At 41.0% G+C, this 17,537-nt stretch overlaps 1 protein-coding gene across 2 annotated transcripts in view; it reads left to right on the top strand.

Annotated features, from left to right (window-relative positions):
* The window catches only part of LRP6 (LDL receptor related protein 6), a 114,229-nt gene that overhangs the window by 84,386 nt on the left and 12,306 nt on the right, over positions 1-17,537 (top strand). For both annotated transcript variants that reach the window (XM_088537361.1, XM_088537360.1), the window contains exons 9-16: positions 559-848; positions 2,508-2,734; positions 4,828-5,012; positions 6,735-7,061; positions 10,365-10,567; positions 12,370-12,581; positions 12,760-12,950; positions 17,053-17,262. In XM_088537361.1, the coding sequence (XP_088393487.1) occupies positions 559-848; positions 2,508-2,734; positions 4,828-5,012; positions 6,735-7,061; positions 10,365-10,567; positions 12,370-12,581; positions 12,760-12,950; positions 17,053-17,262 (1,845 nt within the window). The remainder of the gene's footprint in view (positions 1-558; positions 849-2,507; positions 2,735-4,827; positions 5,013-6,734; positions 7,062-10,364; positions 10,568-12,369; positions 12,582-12,759; positions 12,951-17,052; positions 17,263-17,537) is intronic.

Here is a 17,537-nt window from a genome sequence, read left to right as displayed (position 1 = left end):
AATAAAGCTCTCTCACTGTTTAGCTAACCTAGCTTGATGGTGCTGGGCATCTCTCAGTAGGTGGACTTCCAGTATGTGCGTGTACGCAGGCTGGTATTGCAAAGAGCTTTTTTCTTGGCATTGTGGAGGAAAGAGGCTATTGAATGGATGCAAAAATAGATCTGCAACTTTTCCAACTCTAGGAACTCATCTTGGGGCGGCGGTATGTAACTAGGCTACTGTACTGTAAAAGAAGGCAGAACTTCCCTTTTAGCTACTTACTTACCTTAGATTCAGTGCTTGTGTTGTGAATTAGGTCCAGTAGCTCTGGATCCCAGGTCCCTCTCCCTACTGCTAGGTGTGTTTCAAACAATAGGGAAAATACGTGTTGGCCTTCCAGCCACATAGAGTAATGCCTGTCTAGTGGATTATAAGAAAAAAATAATTTGGGTAACCAAAGGTGAAAAGCTTTGTGTCTGTCTTAGTGAACTCAGTGTCACTGATGTGCGTGACAACCGGCCTAACCTTCCAGATGAAGTCAGTTCACAGTGATTGCTGTTACTTGTGTTGCATGTGCAGGTACAAACCCTTGTGCAGAGGATAATGGGGGCTGCAGTCATCTCTGTCTGTACCGACCGCAAGGCCTTCGCTGCGCCTGCCCCATCGGCCTAGAGCTCATCAGTGACATGAAGACCTGCATTGTCCCAGAAGCTTTCCTGCTCTTTTCTCGGCGAGCGGATATCAGACGAATATCTTTAGAAACTAACAACAACAATGTTGCTATTCCGCTCACTGGAGTCAAGGAGGCTTCTGCCCTGGATTTTGATGTGACAGACAATCGGATCTACTGGACTGACATTTCACTGAAGGTAGAGAGGAAAGATGATCTTGTTTATTCCATATCTGATATTATTATTATTAAAAAGCTCTTAGATGCTTAAGAATGGATTGACAAATATCTTTTACAAGATTTAAAGACCTGGTAAAAGAACAAAGAATGGCATACACTTTCATTACACTGACAGCACTCCCTCATATAGATTGTTTAAATCTGATGTGTACGTTCTCACATAAAGGATACATTTGCAAAAATAATAAGTCAAGTTTTTTGGCAGAAAGCAGAAACCTGAGTAGAAGGCCATATGGCAGGAGGTTTTGGGGATGACAGATGTTTTGCCAAACACGTTTAATGGGGGAAAGCTGTTTCTTGGGTCAGGAAGTGAAAACAGGTCTTACCTATTCATTATCTTACATAGCTACTGCACATGAGATATGTTATGACTCACAGGCTTTTGTAAATAGGCCTAGGGTCTACACTGGCAAATCAGAGAAGGTTGAGGGTGAGTGTTTAAAAGTGGTAGTTAATGCAGTGACAGAAATCTGTGTGGTGTTCTCTCCTCCCAGAGTTACTTGCTTTGTTTTTCATGACCGTAAATGTAGTGAGAACTGTGAACACCAAGAATTAGTTTTTAACAAAAGAAAACTTTTCTGCATTTGGAATGAGCTATATAAGCAATAATTGATGGCTCTTTACAGTGAAGAATCGTAAAAACAGTGATTGAGTTTGAGAGAATGGCAACTTGGCTACATTTTTAGGCACAGTGTTTAAAGTGAAAAGGAAGAAGGGAATCCCCAATGAGATTGTAGGATGGTACATATAAAGACCGAAAGATATGCATTTCACTCCTGTTTACTCTCACATACTAGCATAGTGGGTAGTCAGCATTCAAACTGGGGTATAAACCAAAAATATACCTTTGCGATAACTTGATGTGTTAAGAATATGTGTGGGGAGGAAAATTAAAGTACTTAAAGGAACCCCATGTTTACCAAGCAGAATTTTGTACCATGCTAACATCGTTCTTTGACTTCCAGGCTTCAAAGTGGTCCTAGTAAATCTGGAAATGCCTAAACTCTGATGTATTATAAAAATATAATTCTGACTGTATTTGTTCTCACAGTCTAGTCCAGGATGACAAAAAAGAGTTAAAAAGTGTTCTGAATAAAAGACCAAGAAGAAATGATCTCTGCTGAAATTAAATTAAACCATCAGTTCTGAAGCACTTGCACTATTGAGCTACTTGGCCGTTTGGTGGTTTTCCTCTGTTTGCTGGTCTGTCCCGAACACTTTTGTCAGGCTCTTTGAAATATTCTTCTGTGCTATAACATACGTGCTTAAATATAGGCCTCGGAGAGCCAAAGTTTTTCCCCCTCCGGAGCTGGCACAGAGTTGCTAAGGTCACATTGACACGGAGGCTGCTTCCCTGACCCAGGCTGGTCGTCCCATTGATTTCCCCAGTGAAACGCCATTGTAATTGACACAGCAAATACTTCCAGGGAGTATAGTAAATCATCCCTTCTGAATAGCTGCATTGTTTGCCTTGCAAATAAGTAGCATATTGTAAGATCCTCTTTCCTGTGAGATACCTAAAATCTGAAAGTGTTTAAAATGCAACAAAGGAAACAGCCAGCCCAATGACAGACGGGTAGAGTTTCTAATTTGCCTGTGTATCTTTGTGTCCCTGCAGACCATCAGCAGAGCCTTTATGAATGGCAGTGCCCTGGAACACGTCGTAGAGTTTGGCTTGGATTACCCAGAAGGCATGGCGGTAGATTGGCTAGGCAAGAACTTGTATTGGGCCGATACCGGCACGAATCGCATCGAAGTGTCCAAACTGGATGGGCAACATCGCCAGGTGTTGGTGTGGAAAGATCTCGACAGTCCCCGGGCGCTGGCGCTGGACCCTGCTGAGGGGTAACCTGCCCATCTAGTTTTATGTTTATGAATGATGAAAAAATAGCATTCAAATACTTACTGTTGGGCATGCTGGTTAGGCATTGCATATAAATCCTGAGAGGACTGGGCAGGGGAATGTAACCTGGTAATTTAGCACATGAAACCTGGAGGAATATGCCCTTAAAGTCCTGAATAATCGTTAAGAATACTACACAAAAATCAGAGAAGCTCATTAAAAAGAGATTTATATTTAGTTTTTTAATTAGCCACAGAATCAAAGTAGTTGTAGATTTATGGAATTCATTAATTAGAAAAGAACCATATTTGTCCTTTTAAAATGAAGCTTTTTTTTTATCATAAGTTAGGGTCCTATAATGGTATTAAATGATTTAACTTGAAAGTGAGGGATGAAGCTTATTATCTGAGAATAAGAAAGGTGTTTGTTTCTTCAGATAAGGCAGCCTTTTTTTGTTGGTATGGGCAAGGGAGACAAGGGTAGAGGAAGAACGGAAACAATTATACCCACCTTTCCCTGCAATGAAAGAATTCCTAAGAAACCTCTCAATTGGATTCAAATGAAATAGTAAAAGTAGGGCAAGCAGAGGGGGAGGATATGAAATTGTCTAACTTAAAAAAAAAAAAAAAAAAAAAAAACACCTCTTCTTATTACCATGAAATGCTCATTTGGTGTTAACTAATTACTGCAAAACCTTTTTGAGGTACCTATATTGCGTTATTGTACAAATGAGAGCTTCATTTTCAAGTACAGCGATATATCCTCCTTTGCATTGACACCATGGGAGTTAAAGCACTGCAGAAAATGCAGTGCCGTGCAAACACAGGCCTCCTTCAATTCAGCAAAGGGGAGGCTGGTGTCTCAGTGCTTAGTGCATCTGGGTGCTGCACCTTCCCCAGGGGAACATGGAGATGGGGTTCAGCCCTCATGTGCTGGGGCTGCCTGGACAATGCGTTGGATAGCATTGTGGGGAGGTTTGTGCAAGGAGTATGTTGGGTGTTTTTTGTTTTTGTTCTGTTCAACAAGCAACAGTAAGGCCCCTCACTGCAGAAAGGAAAAAAAAAATGAATTTAGGTTTGGGCCAAATAGTCTGCTTCATTTCTTGTTCTATAGCCGTGTTATGTAGCTGTAGTTTGTATGGATGTTGTCATGGCGTCCCTGCTATGCAAGCAGTTAGGACAGTTAGATTGCAGCTGTGCCCAATTTGCAAAATTTTTAAGTGCTAGAAAGAAAACTTTGTAAGTATCTCTAGTGGCTAAAGAATAACCCACCCTGTATCACCAGTTTATGCAGCAGCCTGTCCCATGCTTTCGTTAGGTTGGTTTTTATTTTACCCTTATACCCTCCCAACTTTAGTAGGTGTGCTTGTTGCTATAGCTTGAGCTTAACATGTTAATATAGCTATATCTCATTTTTAAAATGGTGTTAGCTTTATATCTTGGAAGAAGAGATTAATTGCTTGGTATCAAATGTCAAATATATATCTGTGTCTGCTCTACCTAAGTATGCCTGAGCTTCTGTCAAATGAGGCTAAATTGTCACGTGAATGTGTAATGATTTGCATGTTTGCTCCAGTGGAAATGGCATGCAGTTTTGTGGCAAGTGCAGTGTTCTGCTATACAGCTGATGGAATTAGTTGTGTGGAGATGAATGGTGACACCTCGCTAACAAATCACGCTGCCTACCCCTGCATTCCTACCATTTTTATTCCTGCACTTGCTGGGAAATTGAGTAGAAACAGAAGACAGCTCTTGCAAAGTAGCATGAAAACTGCCATGCTAAATGACCTGGCATGAATGAAATTTCCCAAGTGCCAGCTTTTTGTATCCTAACTGATGTGGATTTGTTAAGACCGAAGTGCTTTCATAAATAAAGATGCTGGTGAAAATCCAGCTTGAAGTGGAAAAAAATAAGGTTGGAAGCACTTTGAGGAAATCTGACTCTCTGCTTGTGTTTTGAAATAAATATTTACTGTAATGGGGCCTAATAAATGCTTAAATTCATAGCTCTTGTTTTCTATTACTCTTTCTAAGGATTTTATTTGACTTTTTCTGCTTTTGAATAAACATTCTTTTTTTTGTCTCCTTTTAATCAGGTTTATGTACTGGACTGAGTGGGGTGGTAAGCCAAAGATTGACAGAGCTGCTATGGATGGGAGTGAGCGGACTACTTTGGTACCAAATGTGGGACGTGCTAATGGCCTAACTATTGATTATGCTAAAAGGCGACTGTACTGGACTGACCTCGATACCAACCTGATAGAGTCGTCCAACATGCTGGGTGAGTCCTAGAGCCCTGGGCTGTGCCATAAAAATAGTGCTGCCCCTTCACAGTTTCTTAAGGCACGTATTGCTCAGCTGATGAAACATACATATCTTAAGACAAAAATAGATTTTCTACAAACTCTCACGCCTTTAGTATTTGCTTCTCTGCTTGATGTTTATGCAACAGAGAGCTCAGTGAGGCCTCAACTTTCTTCTATGCAGTGTAGTTGCTCACAAAGTTAAAATTATACAAGATGTGCATGTTTTCATTTATATGTAGGACAAATCTGTCAACTTTCAGTGTTTTGGAGAGTCTTGTTTTGCTGCTCTGAGGAGCATTGGCAAGTACAGAGCAAACACTTCATCATCTGTAGAAAGGTAGAGGGAAAGCCAAGATAACAACAGCTTATTGGATGCTTTTCACTATGTAATTTAATACTGTATGGTTTTTAATCTGTTCTGGTATCCTCAGGGTTCAGGCATTTTTCCCAGTATGCAGAATGCCATGGAGCTTTCCCTGGCCACCACTGGTCACCAGGGAAGTTCTCTCTTACATCAGGGCCCGCTTGAGTGTTTAATAAGGCAGTCCTTACAGCTAAATGGAGGCGCAGTGTGTTATTCTTCTAGGATCCCAGAAGTGCTGTACTGGGGTCTTGGGCCCTCTAGGATTGGCCCAGAACATGTTTTGAACATTGCTGCGGCCACAGGAGTGCAATGTGGTGTTGCATGCCACACCAGTCAGATGGGCGTTGTCACTAGCCAAGATTTAGCAGACTAAAGGAGTTCGTCTGCTTTAAACTACACGATTGTGGGACAAAGTTAGAAAAAGATAAAACAAAAAAAATGCTTTGCTAGGAATCATATATAATAGGAAAAAGACCAAGAAAAGTTTTCCTAGGTTTCCATGTGCCATTGAGGCTGTCTCAATGCTCCACCATCTCTCTTAGAACTGATGCATAGAGTTTCGTCTTTCCTGTCCCGATGGCTGATGATGGCAGGACACACAAGAGTGTGTTTCTTCTCTGTAAAAGGGAATGATTTCTTTCTTCATAATCTTCCACTCATTTTCTTAGAGCACACACCAGGACATCACATGGTAATGAAGAAGCGCTTGGCTGAAATCGTCCTTTCCTCATCCCCCTGCTTCTCTCATCTCCCCCTCTCTGAACATGCTCTTTAAGGGTCTCTTAGCCTTTCTGAGGTAGACACTGTTATCTGGTTCCTGTCTTGAGTTTTCCACTCCTCCTTCCTGTTACGGCATTCCAGAGACAGATTAGTTCAACTTTGTACACTTACTTTTTCTCATAATACAATGAAGAGTATTCATTTCTGGCTCTATAAGCAGTGAGCGAAGTGGTGGCAGAGACAGTGACCTGGGAATTCAGTGTCAAGATCCCAGGTTTCCTTCAGAGAGATCCTGTTTATCACAAAGAGGATGCAAAGGACAAGATCTTTCCAATAACTCTGATGATTTTCAAAACCGAGGGCTTTTTCTTTTAGTTAAGTGTTCTGTTCTGTGAATGACAAGCGGAGTTGTTAGTGTGTGTCTTGGATAGAGAAAGGACTCTTAGGCTTTAGGATGGTCTTCTGTAAATTTTGCATTGTTTTATAATTTACTTTTACAATGTTTAAATAGTAACTTCAAAGCAAGTATATTTTAACCTTTCTGCATAGAGGACGTGTCTAACAGCATCCCCAAATAATTCTGCTTTTTCTCTCCCTTCCTTTTTGGAACCAGGCCTTGACCGTGAGATCATCGCTGACGATTTGCCTCACCCCTTCGGCCTGACCCAGTATCAGGATTACATTTATTGGACGGACTGGAGCCGGCGCAGCATTGAACGAGCAAACAAGACCAGTGGCCAGAACCGAACTATCATCCAAGGACACTTGGATTATGTTATGGACATCTTGGTCTTCCACTCCTCTCGGCAGGCAGGCTGGAATGAGTGTGCGTCCAGCAACGGGCACTGTTCCCACCTGTGCTTGGCCGTGCCTGTTGGTGGCTTCGTGTGCGGCTGCCCGGCTCACTATTCCTTGAACTCTGACAACAGGACCTGCAGTGGTAAGCCGTGACGGTGGCAGGTAGACTTGCCAATGGTTGCAAGTGTTGTCCTGAGGGGAAAAAAAGAACAGTTTTATTTTTTATATAAGATGGATGAGTTTACTTTGCTGTGAGAGGCCTAGTTAAAACTAGTTTTTCTTTTCGATACAGAATGTATGTTTGAAAACTTTGTCTTCTCCTAGCATGCCTTCCCCCTTGGGAAGCAAAGCATGTGACCAAATATATATGGCAGTACAAATATGTATTTTGAAGCATAAGCTTTTAACAGTAAAAACCTATCTACATTTAAGCAAAGGTAGGGTGTTAAAAGTAAGATACCTATAAGATACCAAAAATAAACAAACAAAAAAAAAACCAGATCTGTTGAATCCCTTTCCTGGCTTAAATAGAACACTGGAAATACTTTTCATTTCATATCTGTCCACATTCTTAGGCACTTGTTTGCTTGTTCACTTATTTCCGATTTCACCTGGCAGAGGGATATTGGAGAGTTTGGTGTATACTGTGCACTTCTTATAGCCTTAGGTGGGTCAAGATTCAATTCTGTAGTGCTCTTATTTGCTGGCTGATGAGTTGCTGAGGTGGACGGTGTTTCAGAGCTGCTGCTGGAGCCTCTAGAAGGTTTCCTGTGCGCCTAGGAGAGGCTCAGCTCCACAGCACGGCGCATTTCTGATCTTGGTGCAACCAGGCCCCACTTCTCTTCATTGTTGTGCAGAATACAAACCACAGGGCCCCTCGGGCTGTGTGTAATTATTTTCTAACCAAATAATTTATCCATCTCTCAATAACTGGCAGCCAGTGAAGCGCTCATAATTTTGGCAGCCATGCTGGATGGCTGATTTCCACTGGTGTCATTCAGATTAGTCAGTGGGTTAAGAGATGCATGGTACAGAGACACAGATTGTATCTCTTCTGCATTATGCGTGAGTAGAAAGCTCCAACTGTTGTTTTAAAGCCAAGAGCAGGGTTGCTTGCTCCACAAATGCCTCACAGAATTTTCTGAAAATTCTGCTCTTTGGAGAAGTCTACTTTTCATCTCCCCCATGTTGCATATTGCTTTCCTTTTTTATTCCAAGGGATGCTTGCATGATAACTATATCTTTGCATTTTATCATTCTCTCTTTTTTTAGCAAGTTAGAAGTACAGTTGGCACCACCCTGGTGGTTAGTCTGATTTTTCTAGGTGGAGGAATTTGAATTCCACTGCAAAATAAGGAGCAAAATGCTAAAAGATGATATATTCTTCTGGTAACAAAGGAACTAGAAAAGCACAGCAAATACAATGCAAAGAAATGGAACTGTTTTCCCCCTGTGCAGTTTAGAGTCTTTCAGGAGCCATATTCCAACCTGGTAACTTTCCAGCCTCTCATTTGTACGTAATTGGAGACTTAGGCTTCTCGGCTCATAATTTAATTTTTCTCTTGGCCACTATAATTGGAGCATGAATCGTTTCAACTTTCTCTTGCCTGTTTTGCTTGATTATGTATCAGCCTGAGCCCTGTCTAGAGGCCAGTTCTTCCCTTTCTGGATCAGACTTCTCGTGTGCAAATAGCTTGTTCTAATTGCGGGAAGGACTCAGTGCTCTGGCTCTTCAGGCCCACGGCGTGTTTTGAAGTTTGAATTCAGCCTTCCTCTGGAGACGTGTTCACTGTGCTCTGTGTGCCTTCCAAAAACACAGTGAAAATATGTGAGTGGTGGGAGGGAGAATGATGAAAACTGCGAGGTGGTTTCCAGAATCAGTGCTGGTTTTGGAGATGGAGGAATTTGAAGGAGGAGATTTTGCTGCTCTTTTTTGTAATGTACCATCTATTCAGTGTTGGAAGCCAGTGCCACTTAGACAGCAAGATGCAGTCTTTCGGGGGGGAACAGAAAAGATATTAAACACTTATGCAAGCATGTTTAGCTATATTATTTGTTTTAACCTAAGCTATTTATTTCCCTGCATTTCTCTTAGTTGCTTGATAAGAAAACTGATGTTTTATGAATTTACTGTTTTGCTGTATACATTCAGTATAAACTTTGGTTTGCTTTTATTGTACTTCCTTCCACAGTGTAGAGCTAAGTAGAAGGCTTAAATTGCAGGAGAAATGCTTGGAGGAGAAAGGCAGGTTTTCCGGAAAGCAAAAATAGCTTGCAACTAGGTCTGATTTTTATAGGACGTTAGGATTGAGTTTGTTGCCAAGGAAACTTTCCCCCCTCCATACTTTTTTTTCCAGCAGCCAGAATAAGCGTTCGAAGTGTCTGCCTAAAATAACACAGAACGATGATGTTCTGTGGAAGGCTCCTGCTCCGTCTCCTTCCCAAGGTGCTGCCTTACCTGTTTTATGGGCTGGGTTGAATGAGAGCAGTGTCCCGCTGCTAATCTCTCCAGACCAGAGCTATACAAAATGGATTATACAAATGCCAGGGGGACTGCAAACTGCATTTCTAGCTGCTGCTCTTGTGGTGCTTTGCACAGCAGTGGTTCCAGCATAGACCATTGTGGGGTAAAAAAAAAAAATCTGTAAAAGATGGAGATAGTTTCACTATTCTATGTGATTTGTGACCCAGTTGTGTAATACAGGCATAACTTTATTTTTAACGAGGCATTAAGTGTACTTGCCTAGTGCACTAACTGCAAGATGCAGCTGGTAAATTATGTCGGAGTGGGGTGTGGAAGTCTTATTTCTTACCATTTGATAGTACTTAAAGGAAAAAATATTCACCCAATAAATTTTGCTGGGCATCTGGAAAGCTGGAGTAGAACATTCGATAGCAATCCCAGCAGAGTGCTTAGAAATACTCAAGAAGAATCTGAGAAAAGTGAACAGCTTTCTCTCCAGAAACCTAGTCTGTCCTCACTTAAGGCAGTTTTCTAGTTGTCCTTTCTTTCTGATGGCAGAAGGAGAGTTTACAGGAACAGGATTGGACTACCCTAGTGGCCATCTCTGTGCATTGTGAGCTCTCATAAGAAAGTGCTCACAGTGCTCACTTTCGGTCCACTTTCTCCACAAGTAGAGCGTATTTAGCAAGGTAATTTTGACAAAGGTCTTCACATTCATTTAAACTGGGATGTATGAAATGATATTGGCTAGTTAAATCCACATTCAAACATTTATAGTAAAAAAAGGTCACTTCAAAGGCTTTCCAAACTGAAGAGTCTTTGTTGTTGTTGTTCTGTTATGGGTTTTTTGTGTGCGTGTTTTTACTCTGTTTGACAAAAGGAGGAGGAGGAAGTGATTGAGTTTTTACTCTGCTAACACTTTCCCTCTTCTCCCTTTTTTTCTTTTTTTCCATCTGTTCCTTCTTTCTTTAACCCACCAAGCTCCAACAACCTTTTTGCTGTTCAGTCAGAAGAACGCGATTAACCGCATGGTGATAGATGAGCAGCAGAGTCCGGATATTATACTCCCTATCCACAGCCTCAGGAATGTGCGAGCCATCGATTACGACCCTCTGGATAAACAGCTCTACTGGATTGATTCTCGGCAGAATATCATCCGCAAGGCACAAGAAGATGGCAGCCAGGTATCCTGTGGGTGATGGAGTTACTGCAAGATGAGGGTGGCGCATGCTTTATATCCACCTATGGATGGGTTCTACATTGATGAACTTTGTATGGATGGATTTCCTTAGATTAGAAGCTGCCAGTTGGCAAAACAAAAGGTCTTGGGGAGTAGTTGTTCTAAAGCAGTAATCTGGGAGATGCTGCAGGATAATAGACATTGAAGATATTAAAGGTACTGTTGTCAATGGTGCTCTCTGCTCAATTCTGCTTGTTGGCCAGGGGCTGTTGGAAATCCCTGGTGAAAGAAGTGAAACAGAATGGAAGATTCTTGGGAGAAATGAAGTGTGTCAGGAGTTTGAAAGAGAACTTGCATATGAGCCAAGTGCAGGGACATTGACTCTGACATGAGTCAACGGGACTCTGAGCGCATGGCTGTCTAGAGCCTCTGAAGTTCTGGCAGGCATGGGAAGAAAAATGTTGTCAGCTACAGAGGCCCTCGATGCAAAAGTTGAAATTAGGAACCTCTAAGAGATGTGAAAAGGTCTTTAACTGGTCAAACTTTACTTATTAGTTTTTAAACTGATTCTGCAGAAAAAGTATGGTGATGTAGAAGGAAAAAGGGAATATAGGCTTAGTGAGGTTAACTGTAAGGAATGACTGCTTATTCCTTTTCCATATTTTAAAATAAGTCTTTTCTTCCTCTATTTTTGGAATGGGGGAGGAGCAGGAGGCTAAGCTGGACAACATGGAGGTAGTACGTTCAGCTAAGCTCTTCAGAGAGTGCTGTTTCTGGTAGTGGGTGTGGAGTTGGTTGGACTCTTAATTTAGCAATGGTTTTAGTTTTGGAATATCTAGATAATTTAACACCCAAAATTAGTTGAAGGCACCAGATATTTTGGCCAACTTCAGCAGAATAAACAAATACAGGACTTTAGGCACACCCTTTCCTAGGAGTTACAAGCCAGAAAATAGGCAGATTTTTTCAGTGAATGTTTAATATGAGAGGTGAGGGGGTGGGAAGGTGGGGACTGGACATCTAAAAAGCATCAGGTTTTCCAGAAAGATGAATTTTGTAAATTATCATTTCTTTAGATTTCTTGGAAAAGTTTAGGCAAGGATGTCTGTTATGCTAATTTAGTTAGGTTCACCTTTTGCTACAGAGAGACTTCGCAGTGTTTTTCTGGTAAAAGTGTGTGAACTCAAGAGGTCTGGATCAGTAGAAGAGAAGAACTTTTGAGCAGAAAGGTGTTAGTCGGAAATGTAATAAAGTCCAAGTCACAGACTTAGCTGGTGTCCTTTCTGTCTGTTGGCCAGGTTCCCTTCCCACTTACGATTCATCTGTATATTATTTCCCCCAAGTGTAATGACAATGATGATAGAGTGGAATGAGGCAAGAATTTCAAGCCCTGTCTGGCCTCATTTTGCCTGTGTTTACATCTTTTCTAATGTTCAGCTTCGGGAAATCATTGGTGACACAAGTCTCTCTGTTAGAGCTAAATGTTCTGGGTTTGGGTCCATCTAAATGGAATTTAGGATTGTCAAGACAGCAGAAGAAACAAAGTTGAACCAGTCTTTAATATACAGACCCTTTTGACTTATTGGTCAAACTTGAAGAATCCTGTAAGCTGCAACCACCTTGCATAATCTTCTTTACCACAGACCATTAGGACTGGGTGTCTATCTCTAGTTGTGGTCTTGAGGGTCAACTGCACCTGGCCATCTCCTGTGGTAGAGTAGTATTTCGGAGCTTTCCTTTCCGTGTACAGTTGTTTGTTTACTCTTGATTTAATGCTCTTCTCATGGATGTTTTTAATCTTTTTAGAGCCTCACTGTTGTGACAAGTCCAGTTCCCAACCAGAACCTAGACATGCAACCCTATGACCTGAGCATTGATATCTACAGCCGCTATATCTATTGGACCTGCGAAGCCACTAATGTCATTAATGTGACACGCCTGGATGGGAGACCTATGGGAGTGGTGCTCAAAGGAGATCAAGATAGACCCAGGGCCATCGTGGTGAATCCAGAGAAGGGGTATGTAGCTGAAATGGAGTGGTGTGGGGGAAAGCCAGGCTGAAGGTCTTGTGAATCAAATTGTTTTCTTGCTGCCGACTGGTTTCTGTTTATCGAAATAAAAGCATCTCTGTTAAGTTGTCTTGGTCATGCCACAAAAATGTGGAAAGATCCGTCAAACTTTTATTTTCTTTTCCAGATACATGTATTTCACCAACCTACAGGAAAGATCTCCTAAAATTGAGAGAGCAGCACTGGATGGAACTGAACGGGAGGTGCTTTTTTTCAGTGGTTTGAGCAAGCCCATAGCCTTAGCTATTGACAGCCAGCTGGGCAAGTTGTTCTGGGCTGATTCAGACCTGCGGAGAATTGAAAGCAGTGACCTTTCAGGTAGAGTAGGACTTTAATTCAGTGATTCATTTCTGTGGTGTGGGTGTGGGGGGAATGCAGAGAAAGGTGTCTCCTTTTCCTTCCTACTATAAACAGCCTGTTCTGTGATTCTAATCGGTCCTTAAATTCCCAGCCAGAGAATGTGCATGATTCATGCAGCATACCATTTCAGTCTCATGCCTCTATCTGTGATTTGCATTATTAATTGCCGCATATGCTCTTTACTTCAATTTCTCATTTCAATAGCTTTGTGCAGTTTCCCAAAGTGAGTTCACAAATAAACTCCTCTAGTTTTGGAAAGGGGAAGGAAGAGGGGTTGTTTTTTAAAGGTTTTGGTGCAATAATCTCTCAAAGCAAAATGTTACCCATTAGTGGAAAAATTCTGTAGGGTTACAACAGATGATGTGCAGGCCACTTATGTATCTATTATTCAGGGGAAGATATGTGACAAGGGTAGAGCAGATTTAACATTTCACTGATTTCAAAAGGCAAAACTCCTTCCAGAAGTATAAGAAGTTGGGATAAGAGAGTAGGCAAAATCATACAGTCATATTGATATAGACAGAGATTTCTTTCTTTAACCTGCTGTATCCAGCGAGTTGCTGGCTCAGATCAGCTGTGGCATGCAGCTTCAGCAGGAATTTGCTCTGGTACTAGTTGGGTTGGATGTTGCTGCAGGAAGAGACAGAATGGTCTAAGCCGCACGTGTCTATGTTCTGTGTCACTGGGCGTGCAGCCCCCTTGACAATGCTGTGAGTCAGGGAGCAAAGGCAGAATTTCTCCTTCCTCTGCAGGTAAGAGTTGTATGGCTCCTTGTACCTCAGCAGAGCATTTACTCTGCGCTCTCAGAAACGTTTGTGTACATGCATAAGTGCTATGTAGGAATGTTTGAAAACTTAGGAAGAATCTCGTAGTTCTTCATAATGTGCTTCGCTGATGCTGTGATACCTTCATTCAAAGTAGCAGCATGTTGTCTCTTTGACTCCAGTGTGCTTTTCAGCCATATATTTAGCCTGCAAGAATAAGCTTTTGGAAGAGAAAATATTCTTTCAGTTTTCCTAGAGAGCTGTACCTGAGGCTCAGCAAGATAGTCCTTTTATTTGGTAACACACATGGCATGACACTGGCAGATTCAGGACCCCTAACCGGCTGGGACCTCCCAGCTGTTTGCTTGTGTAAATCACAACGTTTATACTATGTTTCAGAATTGTTTTGAAAAACCTGATATGGTGGGATGTTCTAGACTGTCCTGCATCCAAGATCTGAATGAGCTGACTGAGGCATAGCAGCATGCCATATCTACCAGGCTTCTTTTTTTTTTTAATCTGTTGGCAAAAAAGGAGATAGGTGGTAAATTCTAATTCAGTCATTTTTAATAATTCCACTTTAAAAAGGATACAATTCTTGGATCTCATGTTGTGTACTAAAAGCTCACCATTCTTTCCATGAACATGAATAAAACCTCTCCAAAACCTTTCTTGTTTTTTGGCTTTTGCACTAGAAATAGTTTGCTGTAATTGCCATGATAAATTGCTGACTGCTGAGGTGCATTCCTGTGCTTGAGACGGCTGATTAATAGGCCGTTTCTGCTGGCAGAGTTTTTTTTTTTTTTTTTTTTTTTTTTTTTTTCTCCTGCGCATTAGCTTCTTGAGAACACGCGATGTCTCTTGCTTCTGCCCATGTAGATGCTACCACCCGTGAAGAGAAGGAAAGGTAAATGCCTTTCATATGATGCAGTCACTCTCTTCCTCCCTGTGCTTCAGGCATGCAGTTAGGGCCCGGTTATGGGCCCTAATGCCCAAATGGGACATCCTATTGAAGTGTCACATGATTAAGGGGTTGGTTATGAAAAGATGATTGGAATTAGCTCCTTACCATTGAAACTATTTGGAAATTAGTCTTCTATTCCAGAATAATTAGTGTGATTTGGAAATGTCTAATGGTTCTGGAACAAAGTCATTTTTATTAGGAAATAAAATGTGCTATGTGTGCGTCCTATTCTTTTTGTTTGTTTTTAAGCCTTTTTGTAAAAGGTATTGCTGAAAAGAGAATGGAGATGTCAATGAACAAAGTTCCTCTCAATCACATTTCCCTTTCATGTGTAGTTCCCAGTAAAAGGGACTACCACCCCGATGAGCCAGCCTCAGGTTTTATTGTTGGTTCATGGAAAGAGGAAATTCAGTGACTTGGCTTAGTCAGAAGTAGTCAGCTACATTTGGTCACCAATATTGAAAGAAAGATGAAGCCATTAAGGGAGTAAAAATTTTAAACATCCAAGTTTTATGAGGAATACTACAGAATGCCATGCTGATTGACATGAGCATGGTAGAGCAGGGCATGTGCAGCCTCCATTTGGGTAGGTCCAGGTCTTAATTTTAAACTCTATCCCTCCCTCTTGTGTCATCTTCACATATCCTCCTACTCCCTCCTTAGCTCTCCTCAAGATACAGGTAGCTGTTTCTTAACTTTTCTCTGTTAGATGAATCATGTTCACTGGAGTTAGAACACCATTACGGTCATTTGCTTTGACTTACATCGTTCAGCCTATTAATTTGTACACCGGTCTGGGTATGGCCTCCTTGGGAATCCATCAACATCTTTTCCGCATCAGATCATTGTTGCTGGTGCTCCAGATTGGTGGGTGAGAGTCTAGTTTAGGATTAAAATTTGAACTTCCATGTTCTACTTTGGATGCTATATTTGCAAAATGTTGGGAAGGTTACTTAATTTATTAGTGCATTTTTTATATAAAGGAGCTAAATAAATTTATCACAGGTAAATTTGTTTATAAATCATAATCATCTGCATACTGTCAATTAAATGTCAGCAGGTCAGAAACTGATTTTGTTTTTCCATCAAATTGGGAGACTATAACTTGCTCTGGTTGCAAACTGGTAGAATAGATGCATCTTTTTGTCCCATAACAATATATTTTACAGGCCTGGTAGAGATGTGGTATAAATTTTTGAGCTCTGCTGTACTAGTGCATTTTCACAGGACAAAATACAGTAAGTTATAGGAGATTTTATTCTGGATAAACATATGTAAAGCTATTGCCTGCTATAGTAAAAGTAAAAATAAGCAAAACGGAGGTCCAGATATATGAAATACTAGGACTTTTATGTAAAACTAGGCCACAGCCGGAAAATTCAGATTTCACAATTGGCACATTTCAAAATCTTCACGATTAGAGCAAAATCATTATGTCTGCAACTAATTTTATGTTAAGAATCTGATGAACTTAATAATTGTTTTTTAAAATAATTTTAGTAATTGTCATGTAAAATAAATAAAAACTTGAATTTTATGCTCCTAGGTATTAATTTTTTTTTTTTTTTTGTACGTGAGTTTTAAACTCTTTATTATCTTTCGACAATCTGTAATGATAGCTCTAGGACAGATAGAGGCTGCCTTTTTTTGTGCATGTGATTGAAATCTGACAGCAGCTCTTGACTATACTTTATGCTAGTTAATCTCTCGTAAAAGTCAGCAAATATTCTTGCCTTGAGGTGAGGACTAAGTTCTGTTTGTTGCCAAGGGAGCTCGAGAAAATAGTCTTCACTTGGAATAAAGGAGTGTTCCCAGTTTAGCACGAAAAACAACAAAGTGAATGCAATTGAAATAGAAGAATATGCGAAGTCAAGTATTAGTCTCATCATTCATGTGAAAAGTACCCACTTCTTTGTCTCCATGAGGATTTTATCCTGTGTTGGTTAACTCAGACTGAGAATGCATCTTCTTACTTTCCATTGTACGCCAAAACAAAACAGTTGTTTTCTGATAAACTTAATTGAATAATTGGCTGTCATGTAACCTGATAGTCTTACGACAGTTAACATCTGCAGTGCAGATGTTTCTAAAATGCAATAAATATATTTGGAGCACAAAAACTCCTGATTAAAGTAGTGTTCAAAAAAAAAAAAAGTCACCTGGCTGTGAGATGTTGATTTTTAAACAGGAGGACCGAGAATTGCTTCTGTTTTTGCACTGGGTTACTTGTACAAAAATAGTAGATAAGTGTAATAAAGTAATGGTGTAAGTAGTGTAAACAATGGTTATTGTTAGTATCTATCTGAGTTTAACCACTCTTTTCCTTATGCAGGTGCCAACCGAATAGTTTTGGAAGACTCTAATATCTTGCAGCCTGTGGGACTCACTGTGTTTGAAAACTGGCTGTACTGGATCGACAGGCAACAGCAGATGATTGAGAAGATCGACATGACGGGTCGAGAAGGACGTACGAAGGTGCAAGCTCGTATCGCTCAACTCAGTGACATTCATGCTGTTAAAGAGCTCAACGTTCAGGAATACAGTAAGTGCAATGCCTGTCTGCACGGGAGAGCGGAGCTTGTGGCGCTAGAGGTAGGCAGCGCTCGCAGAGAGGGAGGCTGTTTCTCTTTGCTGCTGGTTGCTGTCAGCACGGGTCCAAGGGGCCAGCCGTTGGTATCAGTTTGTGTCTGTTGTGTTGCCTGAGTGGAATTAAATTTGTTTACCCAGCACACTTGGCAATGGATACGAAACCTGTAACAAACTCAACATCACACAACCCGTAGAGACGCCTGGGATTTGTGTGCGCATGGGCACAGG

The sequence above is a fragment of the Tinamus guttatus genome, unplaced genomic scaffold (assembly GCF_059628265.1).
Source record: "Tinamus guttatus ecotype Peru unplaced genomic scaffold, ASM5962826v1 Tinamus_guttatus_pri_ptg000749l, whole genome shotgun sequence".
In the NCBI taxonomy this organism is placed as follows: domain Eukaryota; kingdom Metazoa; phylum Chordata; class Aves; order Tinamiformes; family Tinamidae; genus Tinamus; species Tinamus guttatus.
Note: the sequence above shows the minus strand (reverse complement) of the source record. Positions and strands in the feature narration are given on the sequence as shown.